Here is a 24966-nt window from a genome sequence, read left to right on the forward strand (position 1 = left end):
TTTAGATTGTAATTAAATAATATAAAAGATGAGTGTTAAATTGATTTCATTTACTTTTTTCTATTGTTTTAGAGATTCTTATTTTAGTGGGAGGGGGCATGCGTACAAGTGGCTAAATATGTCATTTTACACAGAATAAAGGTGGTTGCACACTGCTGCGTTTTTCGTTGCGAAATGCGTTTTTCAGGGCAAGGAGAGAGAGAGAGATAGAGAGAGCAAGGGACCGAGTGGTGCGCGAAGCGGGCGGCAGTGTGCAAACGTGACTGACACAACGTGAGGTTGATTTTTTTATTTGCTTGCTCCGAAATTCACTCCGATATTCGGCCCGAAAAACGCAGCAGTGTGCAACCACCTTAAGCCCATTCCCAAGATACAACGCAACCTTTCATGGTTGGATGTGACTTATGGGGGCTAGAAGTGTTACTGTAAACAGCAATAAAGAAACTGCTGGCTTATTGTGTCTAAAAAGACACATTTAGCCACTTGTACGCATGCCCCCATGCGTACGCATGCCCCACATTTTAGCACGGTAAACGCGATAAAACAATAGAACGAAGCAAATGGAAACATTTTAACACTCACTTTTTCTTTTCTCTAATTAACTTTTTCTTATCTAAAATATGAACCCTTGTTGTAAAAAAACAAAGTTGTCCTTTAACAAAGAGACCAGCTTTTAACACACAGGTAGAACAATCACAACATCCCATCATAACCACATGAACCCTAACGTCCCCATTCTGGGGTGAAAACAGCCGATCTACAAGCTCGCAGCGCGTTGTGAGCTTGTAGATCGTCTGTTTTCGGTAAAAGAGATTTGGTGTAGAGTGGAGAAAGAAGTGAAGGAGACCCAAGATCAGAACCCTGAGGGACCCCCGGTTAAGAGTATGTCGTTGCTGTCGGGTAGAAACCTAACTTTGTGTTTTTTTGTAAATTGATGCGCTACTAAAGTGCTTCTCAAACATTTTTGACTGCTGTACCGACTTATAGTGATTTGTGAAGCCAAGTACCCTCTTCCCCTGACTACTGCATTTTGATTAGAACATTTACATCATGTCCAGTTCCAATGCCAATATTTTCAAAATAAAACAGCAAATAAACATTGCTTTCTATTGAATAACAGTTGAAATAGAAAGCTAGTCAAGTTATTAATTAAGTAATTTGGTTTAACAGTTTACAGGTGAGCAGGTTCACACAAACTGTCAATGTTTTATCATTAACTGTAACAGTGAAATACATATCCACCCACATGTACCCCCATTTTAGAAACACTGCCCTACTTCATACTCATACTAATGTTACACAAAAATATCAAAAATAGCAGATCTATAAGCTCAAAACGTGGTGCAAAGCGACTGGTTTTGAGCTTTTAGATCAGTTACTTTTGTCTTATCTTTTTATTTGAACCCTGGAAAGTAACAGTTTAACATATGAGGTTTCTACCCGACAAGAACGTTATAGGGTTCAAGTGGTTGAATGATATTCCCCTTTAAAAACACATTACAGTAAAGTGATAATGTTAGAAAAGACATGAAATGAGAAGGATGGACATTAGTCATTATCCTGACAGCTACAACTAAAAGAGGTTAGTTTTTGAAAACAGGCTTATCTATCGATCAGGATGAAATGTACAATGTGGGGGTGTGGTCACAGGCATGGGGGGAGGAGTCAATGTGGGCGTGGTCACAGGCATGGGAGGAGGAGGAGTCAGAGAAGGTGTTGTCATGGCTACCCAGGAGGAGGAGGAGCTTGTGTAAATATGGGGATCACTTACAGAGGGCCCTTCACTTACATCTGGCTGAGGAATGGCATGCTGTCCTTGGACAGCATAGGCCTGCAAACACACAGAACAGCACTTTAGATCAGGGGTTTTCAAAGTGGGTGACGGGGCACCCTGGGGTGCAATGACAGTAGTCCAGGGGTGCCGCGAGATAATTTGACACTTGAAAAAATAATTAGTATAATTTTAAACTTGAAGTTATTTTCAGTCAGTTCTAACCAAGACGGCGATTATCTCAACGTTTTCCTCACAACATACCGGTAATCACTAAAATAGGGTTAGGGTCTTTCGGTAAAGCAAAGCCCTGCTTCATCATAGAAGACTGTCGCACAAAACTAGTGAAAACTACAAGCACACAACGCCTCGTGTGTGCTTGTAGATCTGCTATTTTCACTAGTTTAGCACATTTTATAGATGATAAATACAAAACGAATGGTTTTCGACATACACGGTTAACGACGACGATATGCTATAAACATAAGGTGCTAGGAGTGAAGATTATAATGTAGGGATGCCTCCGATTAAAAAAGTATTTATGGAGTGCCCTGAGACAAAAAGGTTTGAGAACCCCTGCTTTAGATCCTACATATAAAACACTAAATACACCAGGACAGCATAGGCCTGCAAGCACAGAGAACAACACTTTAGATGAGGTCGCTAACATTATAAAAGGTCGCACACACAGTGGCAAGAGTGAGTTCTCTTTTAATAGATCAACCAACGGTTCTGCTATCCAGTCTTCAGCTTCCTTGGAGGTGACAGTAGTTGCGTTTCCATAAAGATTGTTCTAAATTAGGAAGCGAATTATCAGACATTCACAAAAAGACAAAGCGAATTTAGCCTGTTTCCATTAAACTGATGAAATGCCATTCTTGGGGAGACCCTGGGTGGGTCCGTCTGACCGACCTGCTGTTAAATGACTTCCCGCAGGCCTGCACACAGTGAGTGCACAGAGCTGGGATTGGGCTGATTATTTCAGACAGAATCCGAGACGTGAGCACTGCACGTCTGATTGCTGTGACTTGTTGCACACTCATCCTGCAAGTTTCTGCGTCTTGAAGGTGGCCGAGCAAGCTCACAACGGGTCGCGGATGCAAGCTGCTGTGAGCTTGTAGATCGGCCACTTTTGGCACGCGCAACACGGTGTGATGACGAAGGGTTAGCCAGGATTTACTTGGATGATGTGACGGACGAGGCTTGCACACAACAGAGCCGTAAAATAAACATCCAAGGCAAGGTACAGTAGTGAGGAACACAGCGCTAACAAGTTGGAAGCTCCCTTCAGCCAAATCCATATCATGCAAGTTCAATGCATTTTAATTCAAAGCTTATTCGCTTAGTGTTTCCATCCACTAATGCGCAATACGTTTTTTTGATAAAGCCTCAAAATCCACCTCCTCCAAGCGCATACATGTTTTTGCGGATAATGAAAGTTTATTGGAATTTTGAAGTGTTTCCATAAAAAGATTTACGCTCAAAAGCCTTAATGTGCAAAAAATGAAAAGCAACTAGTGTCCAGGTGATCACTTTACGTGAAGATGAAACCCCACACCTGGGAGGTGATTGTGGATGATGAAGACTAATAGACATGTTAACTCACTTCTCATTATATAAACATTAGGCCTGGGATGCCATTAAAAAAAATATCTAATTAATTACAGGCTTTGTAATTAATTAATAGCAATTAATCATTTTTTAATCGCATATTAATATTTTACCCGAGAAGCATTTTTTTCCAAGTAAAACACATTTTGGTGTATGAGTGAATCAACAAGTGAGTTTTGTAAATCTAAATTTCTCATCCACTGGGCCAAGCAAAGCGCTCTGATCGGCTACTTCTCCCTTTGCGTTTGTTGTCTCTTCTCGGCTGGTGCATCGCTATGATCGGTATGCCCGAAACTGAAGGTTCTGTGGTGCAAAAACTAAGTGTGATTAAAATGCACAAATGTTTTTAATCGCATTAATGTTCTGTAATTAATTAATCGCAATTAATCAGTTTAAGTCCCAGCCCTAATAAACATACAAAATAGTTTTCCATTTCACTGTGCAAACACAAATACAAAAATACATTATATACACAAAGACATCATTATAAAGGCCTGTCCATACTTTGACCGAAACCACCGTTTTCGGTCAAAAGGTCCTTTTCTACCATAAAATGATATCCCTCGGGACTTCTGAAAAGCATTGGACCGAACGAGAGTTCGGAAATTTGCACGTCGGAAAACACAACTCACCGAACATTTCCGTGGAAGTATAAGAGAGGCCTTTACAACTAACAATTGTCGCTGGGGACATCGGACATGAATGCCGTTCATAAATCAGCTTTGACTGTTAGAATAACAGTTAGAATAACATGGCTAGTGGAGATGGGGTCCAGTATTGTGTTTACAGTGACCACAGAGCTCAACTAAAGGATGGTCCAGTATTGTGTTTACAGTGACCACAGAGCTCAACTAAAGAATGGTCCAGTATTGTGTTTACAGTGACCACAGAGCTCAACTAAAGGATGGTCCAGTATTGTGTTTACAGTGACCACAGAGCTCAACTAAAGGATGGTCCAGTATTGTGTTTACAGTGACCACGGAGCTCAACTAAAGGATGGTCCAGTATTGTGTTTACAGTGACCACAGAGCTCAACTAAAGGATGGTCCAGTATTGTGTTTACAGTGACCACAGAGCTCAACTAAAGAATGGTCCAGTATTGTGTTTACAGTGACCACAGAGCTCAACTAAAGGATGGTCCAGTATTGTGTTTACAGTGACCACGGAGCTCAACTAAAGGATGGTCCAGTATTGTGTTTACAGTGACCACAGAGCTCAACTAAAGAATGGTCCAGTATTGTGTTTACAGTGACCACAGAGCTCAACTAAAGAATGGTCCAGTATTGTGTTTACAGTGACCACAGAGCTCAACTAAAGGATGGTCCAGTATTGTGTTTACAGTGACCACAGAGCTCAACTAAAGAATGGTCCAGTATTGTGTTTACAGTGACCACAGAGCTCAACTAAAGGATGGTCCAGTATTGTGTTTACAGTGACCACAGAGCTCAACTAAAGGATGGTCCAGTATTGTGTTTACAGTGACCACAGAGCTCAACTAAAGGATGGTCCAGTATTGTGTTTACAGTGACCACAGAGCTCAACTAAAGGATGGTCCAGTATTGTGTTTACAGTGACCACAGAGCTCAACTAAAGGATGGTCCAGTATTGTGTTTACAGTGACCACAGAGCTCAACTAAAGGATGGTCCAGTATTGTGTTTACAGTGACCACGGAGCTCAACTAAAGGATGGTCCAGTATTGTGTTTACAGTGACCACAGAGCTCAACTAAAGGATGGTCCAGTATTGTGTTTACAGTGACCACAGAGCTCAACTAAAGGATGGTCCAGTATTGTGTTTACAGTGACCACAGAGCTCAACTAAAGGATGGTCCAGTATTGTGTTTACAGTGACCACAGAGCTCAACTAAAGGATGGTCCAGTATTGTGTTTACAGTGACCACGGAGCTCAACTAAAGAATGGTCCAGTATTGTGTTTACAGTGACCACAGAGCTCAACTAAAGGATGGTCCAGTATTGTGTTTACAGTGACCACAGAGCTCAACTAAAGGATGGTTCAGTATTGTGTTTACAGTGACCACAGAGCTCAACTAAAGGATGGTCCAGTATTGTGTTTACAGTGACCACAGAGCTCAACTAAAGGATGGTCCAGTATTGTGTTTACAGTGACCACAGAGCTCAACTAAAGGATGGTCCAGTATTGTGTTTACAGTGACCACAGAGCTCAACTAAAGGATGGTCCAGTATTGTGTTTACAGTGACCACAGAGCTCAACTAAAGGATGGTCCAGTATTGTGTTTACAGTGACCACAGAGCTCAACTAAAGGATGGTCCAGTATTGTGTTTACAGTGACCACGGAGCTCAACTAAAGGATGGTCCAGTATTGTGTTTACAGTGACCACAGAGCTCAACTAAAGGATGGTCCAGTATTGTGTTTACAGTGACCACAGAGCTCAACTAAAGGATGGTCCAGTATTGTGTTTACAGTGACCACAGAGCTCAACTAACGGATGGTCCAGTATTGTGTTTACAGTGACCACGGAGCTCAACTAAAGGATGGGTCAGAAGCTGTGATCACGTTCTCTCTGCCAGTGGAAACGATACTCCATCCTAGGGGTGGGCGATATGGTGATAATTATCGTTGAGACGATGCAATGTCTCCACCATATGCTTTTTCAGAGATATCCTATATCGTGATTATACAATTGAGGGAGCCTTGTCCTGTTTAATCGTTAATACAGAGATTCATTGCAGAATTAATTTAAACCTGCACTTTGGTCTAAATCAGTAGTTCTCAAACTTTAAAATGTCAAGGTCTCCACTTAACTCTGACAGTGTACAAAGGAAACCAAACGGACCCTTATGGGTCCATTTGGTTTCCTTTGTACACTGTCAGAGTTACACACTTGTAAAGTTCAATTTAGACCTCCCAAAAGGAACCCAGAGAGTCTAGTTTTTGTCAAGTTACCATAAAAAAGAATCGTGATAGAATAGTGTACCGTGATACAGCTTGGGAAAATATCATGATATTGCATTTTTCCATATCGCCCACCCCTACTCTAACCTGCTTCTGGCCTCCTGAAAAAGGCAGCCAGCGACTCCACACAGATACGGTTTAGCTAATAACCGTGTCGGCCGATGGTCCTGTCCCCTCCGGGCTATGGGATCAATGGAGTCTACACCGGCAGCCATGCCGCGACCGCGGTTTTCCCGGTGAAACCTAAGCGCAACGGTTCTAGTCGACAAAAACTAAATCCACAACTTGCTGTGAAAAGGATCGCTGCTGTGAGGTTTACCTGACCACCGGCGAAGATGACAGGAGATCCTGAGGGTTTGGGTCTGTAAGGGATCGTCACTCCCTTGGGTGGAGACTGCATGGGGAGGAGAAGGAGAAACGCAATCACAATTACTTTCATCATCACACACCGTTATGGGTGGAACATTAGGTGAAAAGATAGTTTTCCTGTGTTCTCTCAACATTACAGTAACTAATTAAGTAAGAGAATAGAACAATGCAAATCCATCCTCCGCACCCAACGGAAAACAACAAACAATGCTTGCAGGGCAGAATGTGGTGGAAACAGAGCTACACTTTCTAACCACCTGCCCACTATACCAAGACATCAGAGACACATACTTCCCACAGATTACACACACCCAAAGTGAGTTTGAAAACATGAGCAATGATGACAAATTCCTTGTGAACTGTTGCGACAAAAGAAGGCTAGAAACACAACCACCCTAAGGACTACAAACCATGGATTGACATCTAGACCTACTGCACATACAGTATGAAACATCTAGACCTACTGCACATACAGTATGAAACATCTAGACCTACTGCACATACAGTATGAAACATCTAGACCTACTGCACATACAGTATGAAACATCTAGACCTACTGCACATACAGTATGAAACATCTAGACCTACTGTACATACAGTATGAAACATCTAGACCTACTGCACATACAGTATGAAACATCTAGACCTACTGCACATACAGTATGAAACATCTAGACCTACTGTACATACAGTATGAAACATCTAGACCTACTGCACATACAGTATGAAACATCTAGACCTACTGCACATACAGTATGAAACATCTAGACCTACTGCACATACAGTATGAAACATCTAGACCTACTGCACATACAGTATGAAACATCTAGACCTACTGTACATACAGTATGAAACATCTAGACCTACTGTACATACAGTATGAAACATCTAGACCTACTGCACATACAGTATGAAACATCTAGACCTACTGCACATACAGTATGAAACATCTAGACCTACTGTACATACAGTATGAAACATCTAGACCTACTGCACATACAGTATGAAACATCTAGACCTACTGCACATACAGTATGAAACATCTAGACCTACTGCACATACAGTATGAAACATCTAGACCTACTGCACATACAGTATGAAACATCTAGACCTACTGCACATACAGTATGAAACATCTAGACCTACTGCACATACAGTATGAAACATCTAGACCTACTGCACATACAGTATGAAACATCTAGACCTACTGCACATACAGTATGAAACATCTAGACCTACTGTACATACAGTATGAAACATCTAGACCTACTGTACATACAGTATGAAACATCTAGACCTACTGCACATACAGTATGAAACATCTAGACCTACTGCACATACAGTATGAAACATCTAGACCTACTGCACATACAGTATGAAACATCTAGACCTACTGCACATACAGTATGAAACATCTAGACCTACTGCACATACAGTATGAAACATCTAGACCTACTGCACATACAGTATGAAACATCTAGACCTGCTGTACATACAGTATGAAACATCTAGACCTACTGTACATACAGTATGAAACATCTAGACCTGCTGCACATACAGTATGAAACATCTAGACCTACTGCACATACAGTATGAAACATCTAGACCTGCTGCACATACAGTATGAAACATCTAGACCTACTGCACATACAGTATGAAACATCTAGACCTGCTGTACATACAGTATGAAACATCTAGACCTGCTGCACATACAGTATGAAACATCTAGACCTGCTGTACATACAGTATGAAACATCTAGACCTACTGCACATACAGTATGAAACATCTAGACCTACTGCACATACAGTATGAAACATCTAGACCTGCTGTACATACAGTATGAAACATCTAGACCTACTGCACATACAGTATGAAACATCTAGACCTGCTGTACATACAGTATGAAACATCTAGACCTACTGCACATACAGTATGAAACATCTAGACCTGCTGTACATACAGTATGAAACATCTAGACCTACTGCACATACAGTATGAAACATCTAGACCTGCTGTACATACAGTATGAAACATCTAGACCTACTGCACATACAGTATGAAACATCTAGACCTACTGCACATACAGTATGAAACATCTAGACCTACTGCACATACAGTATGAAACATCTAGACCTGCTGTACATACAGTATGAAACATCTAGACCTGCTGTACATACAGTATGAAACATCTAGACCTACTGCACATACAGTATGAAACATCTAGACCTGCTGTACATACAGTATGAAACATCTAGACCTACTGCACATACAGTATGAAACATCTAGACCTGCTGTACATACAGTATGAAACATCTAGACCTACTGTACATACAGTATGAAACATCTAGACCTACTGCACATACAGTATGAAACATCTAGACCTGCTGTACATACAGTATGAAACATCTAGACCTACTGCACATACAGTATGAAACATCTAGACCTACTGCACATACAGTATGAAACATCTAGACCTACTGCACATACAGTATGAAACATCTAGACCTACTGCACATACAGTATGAAACATCTAGACCTACTGCACATACAGTATGAAACATCTAGACCTACTGCACATACAGTATGAAACATCTAGACCTACTGCACATACAGTATGAAACATCTAGACCTACTGCACATACAGTATGAAACATCTAGACCTACTGTACATACAGTATGAAACATCTAGACCTACTGTACATACAGTATGAAACATCTAGACCTACTGCACATACAGTATGAAACATCTAGACCTACTGTACATACAGTATGAAACATCTAGACCTACTGTACATACAGTATGAAACATCTAGACCTACTGCACATACAGTATGAAACATCTAGACCTGCTGCACATACAGTATGAAACATCTAGACCTACTGTACATACAGTATGAAACATCTAGACCTACTGTACATACAGTATGAAACATCTAGACCTACTGCACATACAGTATGAAACATCTAGACCTACTGTACATACAGTATGAAACATCTAGACCTACTGCACATACAGTATGAAACATCTAGACCTGCTGCACATACAGTATGAAACATCTAGACCTACTGCACATACAGTATGAAACATCTAGACCTACTGCACATACAGTATGAAACATCTAGACCTACTGTACATACAGTATGAAACATCTAGACCTACTGTACATACAGTATGAAACATCTAGACCTACTGTACATACAGTATGAAACATCTAGACCTACTGCACATACAGTATGAAACATCTAGACCTGCTGCACATACAGTATGAAACATCTAGACCTGCTGTACATACAGTATGAAACATCTAGACCTACTGCACATACAGTATGAAACATCTAGACCTGCTGCACATACAGTATGAAACATCTAGACCTACTGCACATACAGTATGAAACATCTAGACCTACTGCACATACAGTATGAAACATCTAGACCTACTGTACATACAGTATGAAACATCTAGACCTACTGTACATACAGTATGAAACATCTAGACCTACTGTACATACAGTATGAAACATCTAGACCTACTGCACATACAGTATGAAACATCTAGACCTACTGTACATACAGTATGAAACATCTAGACCTACTGTACATACAGTATGAAACATCTAGACCTACTGCACATACAGTATGAAACATCTAGACCTGCTGCACATACAGTATGAAACATCTAGACCTACTGTACATACAGTATGAAACATCTAGACCTACTGTACATACAGTATGAAACATCTAGACCTACTGCACATACAGTATGAAACATCTAGACCTACTGTACATACAGTATGAAACATCTAGACCTACTGCACATACAGTATGAAACATCTAGACCTGCTGCACATACAGTATGAAACATCTAGACCTACTGCACATACAGTATGAAACATCTAGACCTACTGCACATACAGTATGAAACATCTAGACCTACTGTACATACAGTATGAAACATCTAGACCTACTGTACATACAGTATGAAACATCTAGACCTACTGTACATACAGTATGAAACATCTAGACCTACTGCACATACAGTATGAAACATCTAGACCTGCTGCACATACAGTATGAAACATCTAGACCTGCTGTACATACAGTATGAAACATCTAGACCTACTGCACATACAGTATGAAACATCTAGACCTGCTGCACATACAGTATGAAACATCTAGACCTACTGCACATACAGTATGAAACATCTAGACCTACTGCACATACAGTATGAAACATCTAGACCTACTGTACATACAGTATGAAACATCTAGACCTACTGCACATACAGTATGAAACATCTAGACCTACTGCACATACAGTATGAAACATCTAGACCTACTGTACATACAGTATGAAACATCTAGACCTACTGCACATACAGTATGAAACATCTAGACCTACTGTACATACAGTATGAAACATCTAGACCTACTGCACATACAGTATGAAACATCTAGACCTACTGCACATACAGTATGAAACATCTAGACCTGCTGTACATACAGTATGAAACATCTAGACCTACTGCACATACAGTATGAAACATCTAGACCTACTGCACATACAGTATGAAACATCTAGACCTACTGCACATACAGTATGAAACATCTAGACCTACTGCACATACAGTATGAAACATCTAGACCTACTGCACATACAGTATGAAACATCTAGACCTACTGCACATACAGTATGGAACATCTAGACCTGCTGTACATACAGTATGAAACATCTAGACCTACTGTACATACAGTATGAAACATCTAGACCTGCTGTACATACAGTATGAAACATCTAGACCTACTGCACATACAGTATGAAACATCTAGACCTACTGCACATACAGTATGAAACATCTAGACCTACTGCACATACAGTATGAAACATCTAGACCTACTGCACATACAGTATGAAACATCTAGACCTACTGCACATACAGTATGAAACATCTAGACCTACTGCACATACAGTATGAAACATCTAGACCTACTGCACATACAGTATGAAACATCTAGACCTACTGTACATACAGTATGAAACATCTAGACCTACTGCACATACAGTATGAAACATCTAGACCTACTGTACATACAGTATGAAACATCTAGACCTACTGCACATACAGTATGAAACATCTAGACCTACTGTACATACAGTATGAAACATCTAGACCTACTGTACATACAGTATGAAACATCTAGACCTACTGTACATACAGTATGAAACATCTAGACCTACTGTACATACAGTATGAAACATCTAGACCTACTGCACATACAGTATGAAACATCTAGACCTACTGCACATACAGTATGAAACATCTAGACCTACTGCACATACAGTATGAAACATCTAGACCTACTGCACATACAGTATGAAACATCTAGACCTACTGCACATACAGTATGAAACATCTAGACCTACTGCACATACAGTATGAAACATCTAGACCTACTGCACATACAGTATGAAACATCTAGACCTACTGTACATACAGTATGAAACATCTAGACCTACTGCACATACAGTATGAAACATCTAGACCTACTGTACATACAGTATGAAACATCTAGACCTACTGCACATACAGTATGAAACATCTAGACCTACTGCACATACAGTATGAAACATCTAGACCTACTGTACATACAGTATGAAACATCTAGACCTACTGCACATACAGTATGAAACATCTAGACCTGCTGTACATACAGTATGAAACATCTAGACCTACTGTACATACAGTATGAAACATCTAGACCTGCTGTACATACAGTATGAAACATCTAGACCTACTGTACATACAGTATGAAACATCTAGACCTACTGCACATACAGTATGAAACATCTAGACCTACTGCACATACAGTATGAAACATCTAGACCTACTGCACATACAGTATGAAACATCTAGACCTACTGCACATACAGTATGAAACATCTAGACCTACTGTACATACAGTATGAAACATCTAGACCTACTGTACATACAGTATGAAACATCTAGACCTACTGTACATACAGTATGAAACATCTAGACCTACTGTACATACAGTATGAAACATCTAGACCTACTGCACATACAGTATGAAACATCTAGACCTACTGTACATACAGTATGAAACATCTAGACCTACTGTACATACAGTATGAAACATCTAGACCTACTGTACATACAGTATGAAACATCTAGACCTACTGTACATACAGTATGAAACATCTAGACCTACTGTACATACAGTATGAAACATCTAGACCTACTGTACATACAGTATGAAACAGAGCTGCTACCTCTAAATGCATTTTGAGAAAGAATAATGCTGCTATTTGTTCCAAAAGCATTATACCCTGTACATATATATAATGTCACAATGCGACATAGCTCTGTTTACACAATGCTGCCCTCCCATGTAGACTATACAGTATATATTCCCCATTTTCAACTGTTTTTATCTTATTTGTGACACTTGCTTTGGCAATGTAAACGTATGTTTTCTCATGCCAATAAAGCTTCCTTTGAATGTAATAGAATTGAATAGAGGAGAGAGGGGAAAGACACAGCGAACAGGTCAAATAACAGGACGACCGCTCAGTCAAAATACATTCTATAGCGACTTTCCCCCGTCTTGAACTTAGTCATTCTAATCAATGATGGACATACAGTAACTACAGTATCTCCACATTCAATGGCCAAAAACCTAATAATACACATGCAAGTATCTGACAATAAATAAAGTCACAATACCAACTCTGATGAGGCAGTGTTGTGTCGATTAAATTAGTTTTAGTGATGTATTTCCAGAGACAAGCACACTGGGATTCTAACCCGCGGCGTCTGGGCCGTTACCTCGAGCATGACGACACAGATCTGCTTCACACACTCGATGATGGACTGAGGGGTCCCTGCTATGGTGATGGCTCTCTCTGTGGAGTTAGGAAGCATGTCCCCTGCTACCTGAACCTGAGCTCCTGTAGACTGGAGACACACACATATTAATATACTTATGAGGACATTAGCATGTCCCCTTCTACCTGAACCTGAGCTCCTGTGGACTGGAGAGACACACATATTAATATACTTATGAGGACATTAGCATGTCCCCTGCTACCTGAACCTGAGCTCCTGTGGACTGGAGAGACACACATATTAATATACTTATGAGGACATTAGACACCCTGCTACCTGAGCTCCTGTGGACTGGAGACACACACATATTAATATACTTGTGAGGACATTAGCATGTCCCCTTCTACCTGAACTCCACACACACACACACACAGTCACACACAGTCACACACAGTCACACACAGTCACACACACACACACAGTCACACACACAGTCACACACACACAGTCACACACACACACACACACACACACACACACACACACACACACACACACACACACACACACACACACACACACACACACACACACACACACACACACACACACACACACACACCTGCTACTGCACCTGAGCTCCTGTAGACTGAGGACACACATATTATTATACTGTTGTGAGGACATTGATGTCCCCTGCTACATGTACCTGAGCTCATGTTGACTGGTCAGACACACAAACACACACACATTATTATACTGTTGTGAGGACATGTCACCCAGTAAAAGGTAAGCTTATCAACATCAGATAAATATCGGCTACTGCCATCGGTTAATGTCGGCTTCATTTGCCGATACCGATATAGACTGAAAACGGCAACATCGGCCGATACAGATGTCTGGCAGATGCCGACGGTTCATCCTTAACTGAAGGGTTTTTTAATTAATATCAAAGACAAACCTCTCGGATCTCTTTGATCTTGCAGCCTCCCTTGCCGATGAGCGAGCCACACTGGCTGGCAGGCACCACGATGCGCAGGGTGACCGGGGGTTTGCTGGTGGCCGTGCTGTTGGTCATGGAGCTGCTGATGTCCTGCAGGAGAATATATGTATTTTCAAAGCCAACGTTTGTAACTCAAATTTTGCTTCTGGGGGGTCCCTGGAACTAGATATTTTGAGATGGGGGTCCGTGGCCAAATACATATCATTTTGGGGGTCCTTCACATGAAAAGGTTTGAGAATCGCTGACATAGTAGTCTCTCAAGAACAGACTAACTGAGCTCCAGTTAAGTGAAAAGGACCTTTTCTTTGACGATGGCTGGCCAGATTGCTGACATAGAAACAGAGGTTTTTCAAAAGACACGGTCAAAATTCTAATTTTCACGATTTTTCAAAAATAGCAGATATACAAGCTCACAGTGCCGCACTGTGAGCTTGTATATCTGCTATTTTTAATAGTTAAAGCATCAAATAATGATACACAATAATGTGTACCCGTTCTGAATGGGTTATCGGCACAACTTACTTTGTTGGAAAGAGGAGGAAGAGGTCTTTATTCAGCTATATACTGTACATACGTATATTATATTATGTAAGTGAAAGTACAACATTATTTGGGGCCCCAAGGAAAGTCGAAAATATTGAAAATGGCTGGCACAGGAACAACACAACGTGATTAGAGTCTGGCAGTCAGTGTGTTAAAAGATGTGAATCATTGGTTTCATTCAAACCTGGCCTGATCTGTCAGGAGAACACAAGGAGAGGCTAATGGAAACATTTATCAGGAGACCACAAATGTGATTCAGTTTGTACACTGTCAGAGTTACAGACGTGCATGGGTCAATTTAGACCCTCCTAAAGGAACCCACAGAGTCCCTGGAATCCACGTTGAGAACCAACGTTTTATGCCATGTTGGTTTAATTGAATACATACTGGATTTTAGGCATAGTTTTTGTCGCCCACTTTCTTTTAACAACAGGGTTCCCACACATTTTTACCAATTAATTTCCAAAACTTTTCCAGAATATTTAACCCGATTTCCAGGACTATATAACAATAATTCAGCTCAATAACGAGTCACTTACTCCTATGTGCAATGCCCAAAGACAGGTAGTGTATGCCAGTGGTTCTCAACCTTTTCAGGCCGTGAAAATAATCATATTTGAAGAGAGTTGAGGAATTTTGTATAACACGGTTGGTTTTATTGTGAAAATAGCCGATCTACATGCTCACAGCGCCTCGCGTCGCGAGGCGCTGTGAGCATGTATTTGGCCAATGTTTAATTTGTCATTTCAGAGGTATTAACAAAATCAATAACCAAAGACAATGCATAGCTATTTTTTTCCAGGACCTCCCAGGACCCTTGATCAATTCCAAAACTTTTCCAGTACTGGAAAAATATTTTTCTAATTTCAAAATATTTCCAGGAATTTCATGACCGTGGGAACCCTGTAACAATTTCCCAGCCTCCCAGAAATGGCTGGTGGTGGTTTAGCCAGGAATTTCTACTATTTCAGGAATATACCTTCTGATCTGAGACAGCATTCATTTTACAAGACCACCAGAGAGCCCCAACTACAAGTCTGTCGTTTCACTGAAAAAGCCTGGGTGATTGTGTACTCTTTCAGCTCTTTCAGCCACATCTCTCCATTGCCTGCAGTGGGGATTTTAGCGAAGAAATCCTTCCCGCGAGGCGCTCCGCGTGCGCGATCCGTGCACATCGATACATGCACACGGCATGCTCTCTCTATGTACACTCCATGTCAACTGTTTTCTGAACGAAATGACGACCTGCTAAGCTGACGCTACCGTTTATCATGCGTTTAATGCTAAAAATAGCTATTGTGATCTGGAAGCGATCAAAAGCACTTCCGGCTCGGCTTTGAGATCATTTGGAATAAGCCGTAGAAGAAGAAGCGGAGAGGATCGTTTTCTTGCGATGATTATCATTTCTTTCGTTTTTAATTACCAAGTCCGGAAAATTCCGGTCAGCTAATTGAAGTACTAAAGAAGTACGGGCGAGTAATTTACCCTACAAAGGCAGAGTGCAGTAACTACGTACAAGAATTCCACTAAAAATGTGAGTGTTACAGCTGACCAGCCAAATGAGATATAGACATAAAAGTGATATTACACTGATTGTACATCTGTTCTTGAGGTAATTGTTCATCCCCCAACATCATGAAGGCTAATTTGACCTTTGGGCGACACAAATAAGTTGGTGTAACCGAAAACGTAGTTACTGCACTCTGCCTTAGTAGGGCAAACGGTTGCAATAGATTTGGGCTGGGAAAGTGTTGATGTGTGGATGGACCATGAATCTGGATAGAAACCAGAAGGTGACTCATTATACTTGTGTGGATGGAACAGGAATCTGACGGCACTTGGATAGAAACTCATTAGAGACGTAGGATAAGGAATCAGCTCCAAACCTCTTCCAGTTTTTCGATGATCATGGAGAAGGCCTTAAAGATGGCGGTGGTGGGCCCTGCCAGGGTGATGATCCTCTCTGGACAGTTCCCCTCTGAGATGTTGATCCTGGCTCCGCTCTGAGGAAAACACAGGAAGAGGAAATGACACGCAGACACAGCCGTCAGACATCAGCTCAACATTCATCATATTGTGAGCTAGGGCATTCACGAATAGTGATTTTTAGTATTCGAATTATTCAACCTCAAAGTATTCGAATAGTCGAATATTCGACAGGACTGGCCAAACTGTCAAATATTAAGTAAGCAAGAGGAGAACATTGTGAAAATAGCAGATCTATATGCTCAGATGTAGATCTGCTATTTTCACAATATTTATCTGCGGAAACGAGTCACATTAAATGTAATACCTACAATTCCAAGTGCTTGTCAGGGTGGGGGTCCCCAGTTCAAATATGTTTATATTGGGGGTCACAGCCTAAAAAGGTTTGAGAACCCCCTGGTATAGAGCATTAACAAATTCATCCACCAGGGACATTGACATCTCATTCTTCCTATCTAGCCAAGCTTTATAAACTCTTTATTTTTTTAAGAGAAAACAATAAAAAAATAAAAATAAGCGAATATTCGACTTCGGTGAACAACGTCGAATAGTGACTTTGATATTCGAATATTTGGTGAATGTGAGCCCTGAGTCACAGACACGGCTTTTTCAGAAAGAGACTTTTTGCTGGGATTAAAGCAAACAAAACAGAAATACCTCTCATGGCTGAGAGGGATCCCACAATTTAGGCATTTAGATCAGTGTTTCTCAACCACTGGTCCTGGGGACCTTTGGTGTGCCCCTGAGAAGGGTCAAGTGTGCCCCTTGAAACTGCTTGAAAGCCAGTGTTGTATGTATCATTTTAAAAACGATTTAAACTAGTGAAAACAGACAATCTACAAGCACACAACGGACAACGCCTCGCGGTGTGAGGCGTTGTGTGCTTGTAGATCTGCTGTTTTCACTACTGTTGTGCGACAGCCTTGTATGATGAAGCAGGGCTTTTTGGGATTTTTGTCCTGGGTTTTTAGTGAGGGTTCTGTCAGCATCCTTGTGTTGGCTGATCTGAGTGAACGGGTGGGGTTGTAGGGGTTGATTACGGTAGGTTTTGGAGATATGGAGGTGCCACACAACATTTTGGATCAGTTGCAGAGGTTTAAGTGCACATGCCGGGAGGCCAGTGAGGAGAGAGTTACAATAGTTGAGTTATATATGACTGATGTCTGGATGAGGAGCTGGGCTGACTCCTGGGTGAGGAAGGGTCTGATTCTTTTTTGTATTTTAACCTTATAGTGTTCTGTACAGCACTTAGTACATTTTGGCTGTAAAATGTGCTCTACAAATGAAGTGTATTGTACTGTAAACTGTGATGTCATCTGGACCAGAACATACCTCCTCTCTCATCTTCTTCACAGACTCTCCTTTCTGCAGACGAAGCAAACACAAAGAACACAGATTAACAAACAGCCTGTAAAGGATCTCAGGATTATCTTGGAAGTGAAAACAAAGGCTTACCTTTCCAATAATGCTTCCAACCTCCTACGGATGGGAGAGAAGCAAAAACATTGTTTTACAAACCAAGTAGAAATAATATTTTTAACCACTTGAATGATTGATTGAATACTTTATTAGTTAAAAGTGTAAACAGCATGATAGTATAGTGAAGGGGAATAGGACCCGCATGGAAACAATTGCCCAGGACTTTTTGTGTTATCCTTTTAGCCTATTATTACATCAGCATTTAACCGTGTCCTGCAAAAATAGCCTGAACTATTGGCCGACGTGGGAGCTCGCCTTTGTTTTAATTAAATCCTTGCCCTGTTAAGGACATAACACCCAACACAGGGACACAGGGTTAAGCTTGAATATCAGCTCAGTCGGTAGAGCTCTCGCCTTTGAACCACAAGGCCGTGGGTTTGATCCCAGCCACCTCAGCAGCATACACTGTAAGTCATGCAGTAAAGTACTGGGAGCTGATGGTAGGTGTGTTGCTCCTCCTCAACAATACATCTCCTGGGGTTCTAGAACAGGGGTTTTCAAAGTGGGTGACGGGGCAACCTGGGGTGCCGTGACGGCAGTCCAGGGGTGCCGCGAGATCATTTGATAATATTTGGAATTTATTTGGACACTTGAAAAAATAATTAGTATCATTTTAAACTTGAAGTACAAAGTTATTTTCAGTCAGTTCTAACCAAAATGGCTATTATCTCAACGTGTTCATCGCAACATAATCACTAAAATATCGTCACTGTCGGGCAGAAACCTTGTATCTCCAAGTTTCTAATGTGTACGTCTTTTGGTAAAAGCAAAGCCCTGCTTCATCATACAAGACTGTCGCACAAAACGAGGCGTTGTGTGCTTGTAGATCTACTGTTTTCACTAGTTTAGTGCATTTTATAGATGTTTCATACAAAACGAACGGTTTTGGACATACAAGGTTTCCACCCGACAACGACGATATGCTATAAATATAAGGTGCTGGGAGTGAAAATTATAATGTAGGGGTGCATCGGATTAAAAGAATATTTATGGGGTGACCTGAGACAAAACAGTTAGGGAACCCCTGTTCTAGAGCACTGTAACGGGGACAGTTTCTCACAGCGATACCGACAATAAACCTCTCCCAGCTTAAGTTAAAAGTGGTGAATGACACGCCATGTGAAACCAAACAAATCATTGAAAATGTGTTCAGATACCAGTGCAGATTCTTTTTATATTTTAGGACACAGAGTAAAGCCCTTTGCACACACATGCGTTCTTTTTTTTTCGCACAGAAAAAAACGGATGATTTCATTTTTTAAAAGAAAACAATGATTCTTTATGAGCGTTATGTCTCCTTAAACTATACACCCATAACAAGAATAGGCCGCTCGAATGACTTTGTCTGAGCTATTGTGTTTCTGTTATGTTTCCAGTGGGACTACAGTTCAGTGCAGCAGTGGCTACTTCCGATACTCGCCGTTCGGGAGCTGCCGTTTCAGACTCTATATAGCATTCGGAGATTGTGGAATAGTTGTCTGGCTACGCGAGACTAGTTTCGGCAGACAACAGTCTTCTTCAGGGTAAGGCAGTTGTCTACATCCTAGAATAAAGTATTGGCACTTGGCTACCAGTGTGTGCGGCCACATTTTTGCATCCTGAAGACTACAGATGATTCTGCCGTGGGACCGACACCACCATCAGGACACTGACCTTTCCATGCATGAGTAGCCTGATGGTCAGGGTGACATTAAGTCCTCCTTCAACCACACCGGTGTCCATAGCTGCTGCTGCAGGTTCCACACCACACTACACAGGCCACGAAGACACAGAATCTTTGGTCTCAGCAATACGATCTGGAAGACAAGTGAAGGAAGGAGCGCAACAGTTAATCAAACAAATTAATTTAAAAAAGATATTGGAAATTGATAAAACAACCCATTGTGTGCTTTTCTCCTTCTGTTCGTTGCTGTGTTTGTAGCAGCTCCTAATGTGTTGTTTGCCTCCTGTCGACTCCACTTTGATGCATTATTTAAAGTTATGCGTTAGATTTTCTGTTATACTTCTGCTTTATCCTATTATAACCAGGAAGAAGGCAACATAACTCCTTTAGAACAGTAGTTCTCAAAAACAGCAGATGTACAAGCTCACAGCACGTCACTTAGGGCCGCACTGCGAGCTTGTAAATCGGCAATTTCTTGAAAATATGAAATAGAGAATATTCGGTATTTAAAATATATATATAAATAAATAGGTAGATAAATAGACAGAAAATCTTCTCCGTGACACAAAACAGTTTCAGATGGGGGCCCACGGCCAAACAAAATACATCAATCATTTTGGCACGAAAAACGACTGATTTAGGGCACATCTGTAGAATCGGTTAACATCCTAACATTAAATGAATCGATTATTTCGATTTCTGAGATGGACCCGAGGTCCTCAGGTTTGTTTTTGTTCTATTGATCTGTGGATGTTTGTTTTTGCCTTTCAGCCGCGTTGAGTCATCTGTGCAAGTCAACAAATAAAATGTTTATTTATTCATGGGTATCAGAGGTCCTCATATCTGGAGTGTGGGCCACAGTTTTAACCAGCAGCACAATCTTTATTATTATTATTATTTTTAATCCTAAGAATTGCACAAAGGGACCAGTTTATTTTAAAACCCATTTAGGCCTAGAATTATTGAATGCTTTAACCAGTGAAAAATAGCAGATATACAAGCTCACAAGCTTGTAGATCTGCTATTTTTGAAAAAGTCATGATAATAATATGTGCAAATCTTTGAATATATGTATTTTCAAAGCGAATGTTTGTCAAATTTACTACATATTTTGAGATGGGGGCCATGGCCAAATACAGTTTGGGGGTCCTTCACATGAAAAGGTTTGAGAACCACTGACATAGTAGTCTCTCAAGAACAGACTAACTGAGCTCCAGTTAAGTGAAAAGGACCTTTTCTTCGACGACGGCTGGCCAGATTGCTGACATAGAAACGTAGGTTTTTCAAAAAAATCAAGACACTTATAGGGTCAAAATTCTAATTTTCATGATTTTTCAAAAACAGCAGATCTACAAGCTCGCAGCGCGGCTTGTATATCTGCTATTTTTCAATAGTTAGAGCATAAAATAATGATACACAATAATATGTACCCGTTCTGAATGGGTTAAATTTACACTACTATATTTCTTTGTACAATCACAATCCATCGATAATGGGGGAATGTTGTGCACACTGAAGCAGCCAGGCAAGACAAAAATATGGAATTGTTTACTTTCTAGAGCAGGGGTCTTAAATGCTCCTTCAGCCCAAGGACCCCCTAGCTGAGAGGAGATGAAGCCAGGGACCCTCCCCAGAGTCCCCACTACATGTTGTATAAAATATTTTTGGGAGATTTTTCACGTTGTTTCATGAATAGCTTCATTATAGATTTTAGGATCAGACCCAAAACGTAGAATGTTATTGTTGGATATGATTTTGTCCACAATTCCATGCTGTATTGATGTTGGTGTCATAGGAGAGACAACAGGCAAACAATCAAAATAACAATTCTTCTACATTTTATAATTGTGTAGACAATTTTGCTCTTGACAGCGTAAAGTTTCCTCTCAATCTATAAGGGTCCATTTGGTTACCAACTCTCCATCATTTAGGTTCAGGTTCAGGTTTATTAGTCACATGCATATCCATACAGGTACAGACATACAATGAAATGCTTGTGCCAGGAGCACTCTCAGCCTTATTACACACAAAAACATCAACCCACAACAACAAGACAACAAGTCACCCAAGACAACAATTTAGCTGGGTAACACCTGGAACCCCCTGCCCAAGGGTAACACCTGGAACCCCCTGCCCAAGGGTAACACCTGGAACCCCCTGCCCAAGGACCACTGGTTGGTAACACCTGGAACCCCCTGCCCAAGGACCACTGGTTGGTAACACCTGGAACCCCCTGCCCAAGGACCACTGGTTGGTAACACCTGGAACCCCCTGCCCAAGGACCACTGGTTGGTAACACCTGGAACCCCCTGCCCAAGGACCACTGGTTGGTAACACCTGGAACCCCCTGCCCAAGGACCACTGGTTTAGCTGGGTAACACCTGGAACCCCCTGCCCAAGGACCACTGGTTTCATGGTTACCAACTCTCCATCATTTAGCTGGGTAACACCTGGAACCCCCTGGGACCCCCTGCCCAAGGACCACTGGTTTCAAATGGGGGTCCCTGGTTCCAGGGAGAATTAGCACTTGATCATCACGTCAGATCCCAGCTTTGCATTTCAGCACAATGGTCCACTAGTCTCATGAAGGATGGGGATGGAAGTACTAGTTAGCGTTAACGATGTCCTAGTTATGTCCCGTTTTCAACAGGCGGTCCTTGAGGGGGTTCCAGGTGGTCCCCAGCTAAATGATGTTGAGTTGGTAACCAATAGATCTCATAGATCTTTAACTCTTTGAGAGTGTCAAATCATGAAACCAAATGGACCCATAAAGGATCCAATCGGTTTGATTTCATGCTCTCTTAAGAGTTAAAATTATTGTTAAACATGCATTACTTAATTCACAAGAAGTCTACAAAATTATAGAAAGTAGAAAAATTGTTATTTTGATCAATGTTTGCCTGTTATCTCTCCTATGGTACTAATATCAATACAGCATGGAATTGTGGGACAAAATCTTATCCAACGTCAACAAAATATTCTAGGTTCTGGTCTGAGAGGCTAAATGTCATCAAATGGTGGTTCTGTGACTCAAATGATGAATAAATAAGTGAAAAGGTTTGGAAAAAACACAGTCCTATTTGCAGGGTTCCCACACATCTTTACCAATTCATTTCCAAAACTTTTCCAGAATATTTAACCCGATTTCCAGGACAATAATTCAGCTCAATAACGAGTCGCTTACTCCTATGCGCAATGCCCAAAGACAGGTAGTGTATGCCCGTGGTTCTCAACCTTTTCAGGCCGTTACCCCTGAAATAATCGTATTTGAAGAGAGTTAAGGAATTTCGTATAACACGGTTTTATTGTGAAAATAGCCGATCTACATGCTCACAACGCCTCGCGTTGTGAGCGTGTAGATCTGCTATTTTCACAATTTCTGCCTCTAATATTTGACAATTTGGCCAATGTTTAATTTGTCATTTCAGAGGTATTAACAAAATCAATAACCAAAGACAATGCATAGCTATTTTTTTCCAGGACCTTCCAGGACCCTTGATAAATTCCAAAACTTTTCCAGTACTGGAAAAATATTTTTCTAATTTAAAAATATTTCCAGGAATTTCATGACCGTGGGAACCCTGTATTTGGTAGTTATTGGTAAAAGCTGTCCAGAACAGGAGAACAGGGAGAAGAGCACAGTCTCTGAGCCGTCATTATAAAAACAAACAACCACCACCAACATAAACACAGTAACACATTGAATTATTTAATACTTTAGATATTGAAAAATAGCAGATCTACAAGCTCACAGCACAGCACTCGGTGCCGTGCTGTGAGCTTGTAGATCTGCTATTTCTTTGAAAAATAGTCTATAAAATGGTCTTATTACTTCTAAGGTTTTTGTCAATGCAATGGTTCTCAAACTCTTTTTCACGTCAAGGACCCCCAAAATTGTAGTTGGCCTATTCTTCCCCCAACTCAAAATATGTTGTTCCAGGGACCCCCCAGACCAGTAGCACAGATTTAAGTTACAAAGGTTTGCTTTTAAAATTATATATTAAAAGATTTGCACATTTGCACACATTTCCACTATGTTTTTTCAACAAATAGCACACATACAAGCTCACATCGCGGCAGTGAGCTTGTATATCTGCTATTGTTCAATAACTACTAAAGTATAAAATAAGTCCAGGTCTAAATGGGATAAAATAAAACAATAAAAACTACCAACTAAACTGTAGCTGCTAACAACAGCAGCGAAGCTAAAGCTAACGGTGGAGTTTAGATGCATCGCATCCCAACGTTACGTTAGCATTTAGCTTAGCTTAGCATAGCTTGGCAAAGTTGGGAGAAATCCCGGTTTTTAAAAACACATTCTTCAACCAACAAACCGCACCAATAAGTGCTGCTTTGAGCTTAAACATGAGTAAACATGTATGAAACACACGACTGGAAGCCCGGACAGCTTGGAAGGCAACGTTAACATTGTATATTATTATTATTGTTGTTATTATTATTCCATTATTAGCATTAGCTTAGCTTAGCATTCCTCCAGGAACTAGTCAGGCTCCTTTCCACGGTTGCCAGGTGTTGAGAGAGAAACAAGCACCCAAGGTCTATGAAAACTATAAGCCCAATAGAATACTGTATAATGACAAATGGGGATGTTTGATAACTTGCAGATCTACAAGCTCACAACAACGTCCATATAAACTGTGGAATATTTGGGAAGATGTTCTTCCCCCCCCAAAAAAACATTCTATTTCTAACAACACAAATCTGGAGGTTGTGAAAACAAAAACACTGGTTTAAATAA

At 40.8% G+C, this 24966-nt stretch overlaps 1 protein-coding gene across 3 annotated transcripts in view; it reads right to left on the reverse strand.

The window, feature by feature from the left end:
* pcbp2 (poly(rC) binding protein 2) overlaps positions 1-24966 on the reverse strand; it is a gene marked incomplete at its 3' end in the record, with an annotated part of 38088 nt that overhangs the window by 12432 nt on the left and 690 nt on the right. For 2 of the 3 annotated variants that reach the window (XM_080734282.1, XM_080734284.1), the window contains exons 2-9: positions 20198-20340; positions 18521-18544; positions 18398-18430; positions 16966-17082; positions 14495-14626; positions 13534-13662; positions 6637-6711; positions 1772-1831 (exon numbers count right to left, since the gene is read on the reverse strand). In XM_080734282.1, coding sequence (XP_080590408.1) covers positions 1772-1831; positions 6637-6711; positions 13534-13662; positions 14495-14626; positions 16966-17082; positions 18398-18430; positions 18521-18544; positions 20198-20266 — 639 coding nt within the window. In that variant the 5' untranslated portion in view covers positions 20267-20340. The remainder of the gene's footprint in view (positions 1-1771; positions 1832-6636; positions 6712-13533; positions 13663-14494; positions 14627-16965; positions 17083-18397; positions 18431-18520; positions 18545-20197; positions 20341-24966) is intronic. The other variant, XM_080734283.1, reaches the window with a different exon arrangement.

The sequence above is a fragment of the Nannobrachium achirus genome (assembly GCF_963921795.1).
Source record: "Nannobrachium achirus genome assembly, chromosome: 9".
In the NCBI taxonomy this organism is placed as follows: Eukaryota; Metazoa; Chordata; class Actinopteri; order Myctophiformes; family Myctophidae; genus Nannobrachium; species Nannobrachium achirus.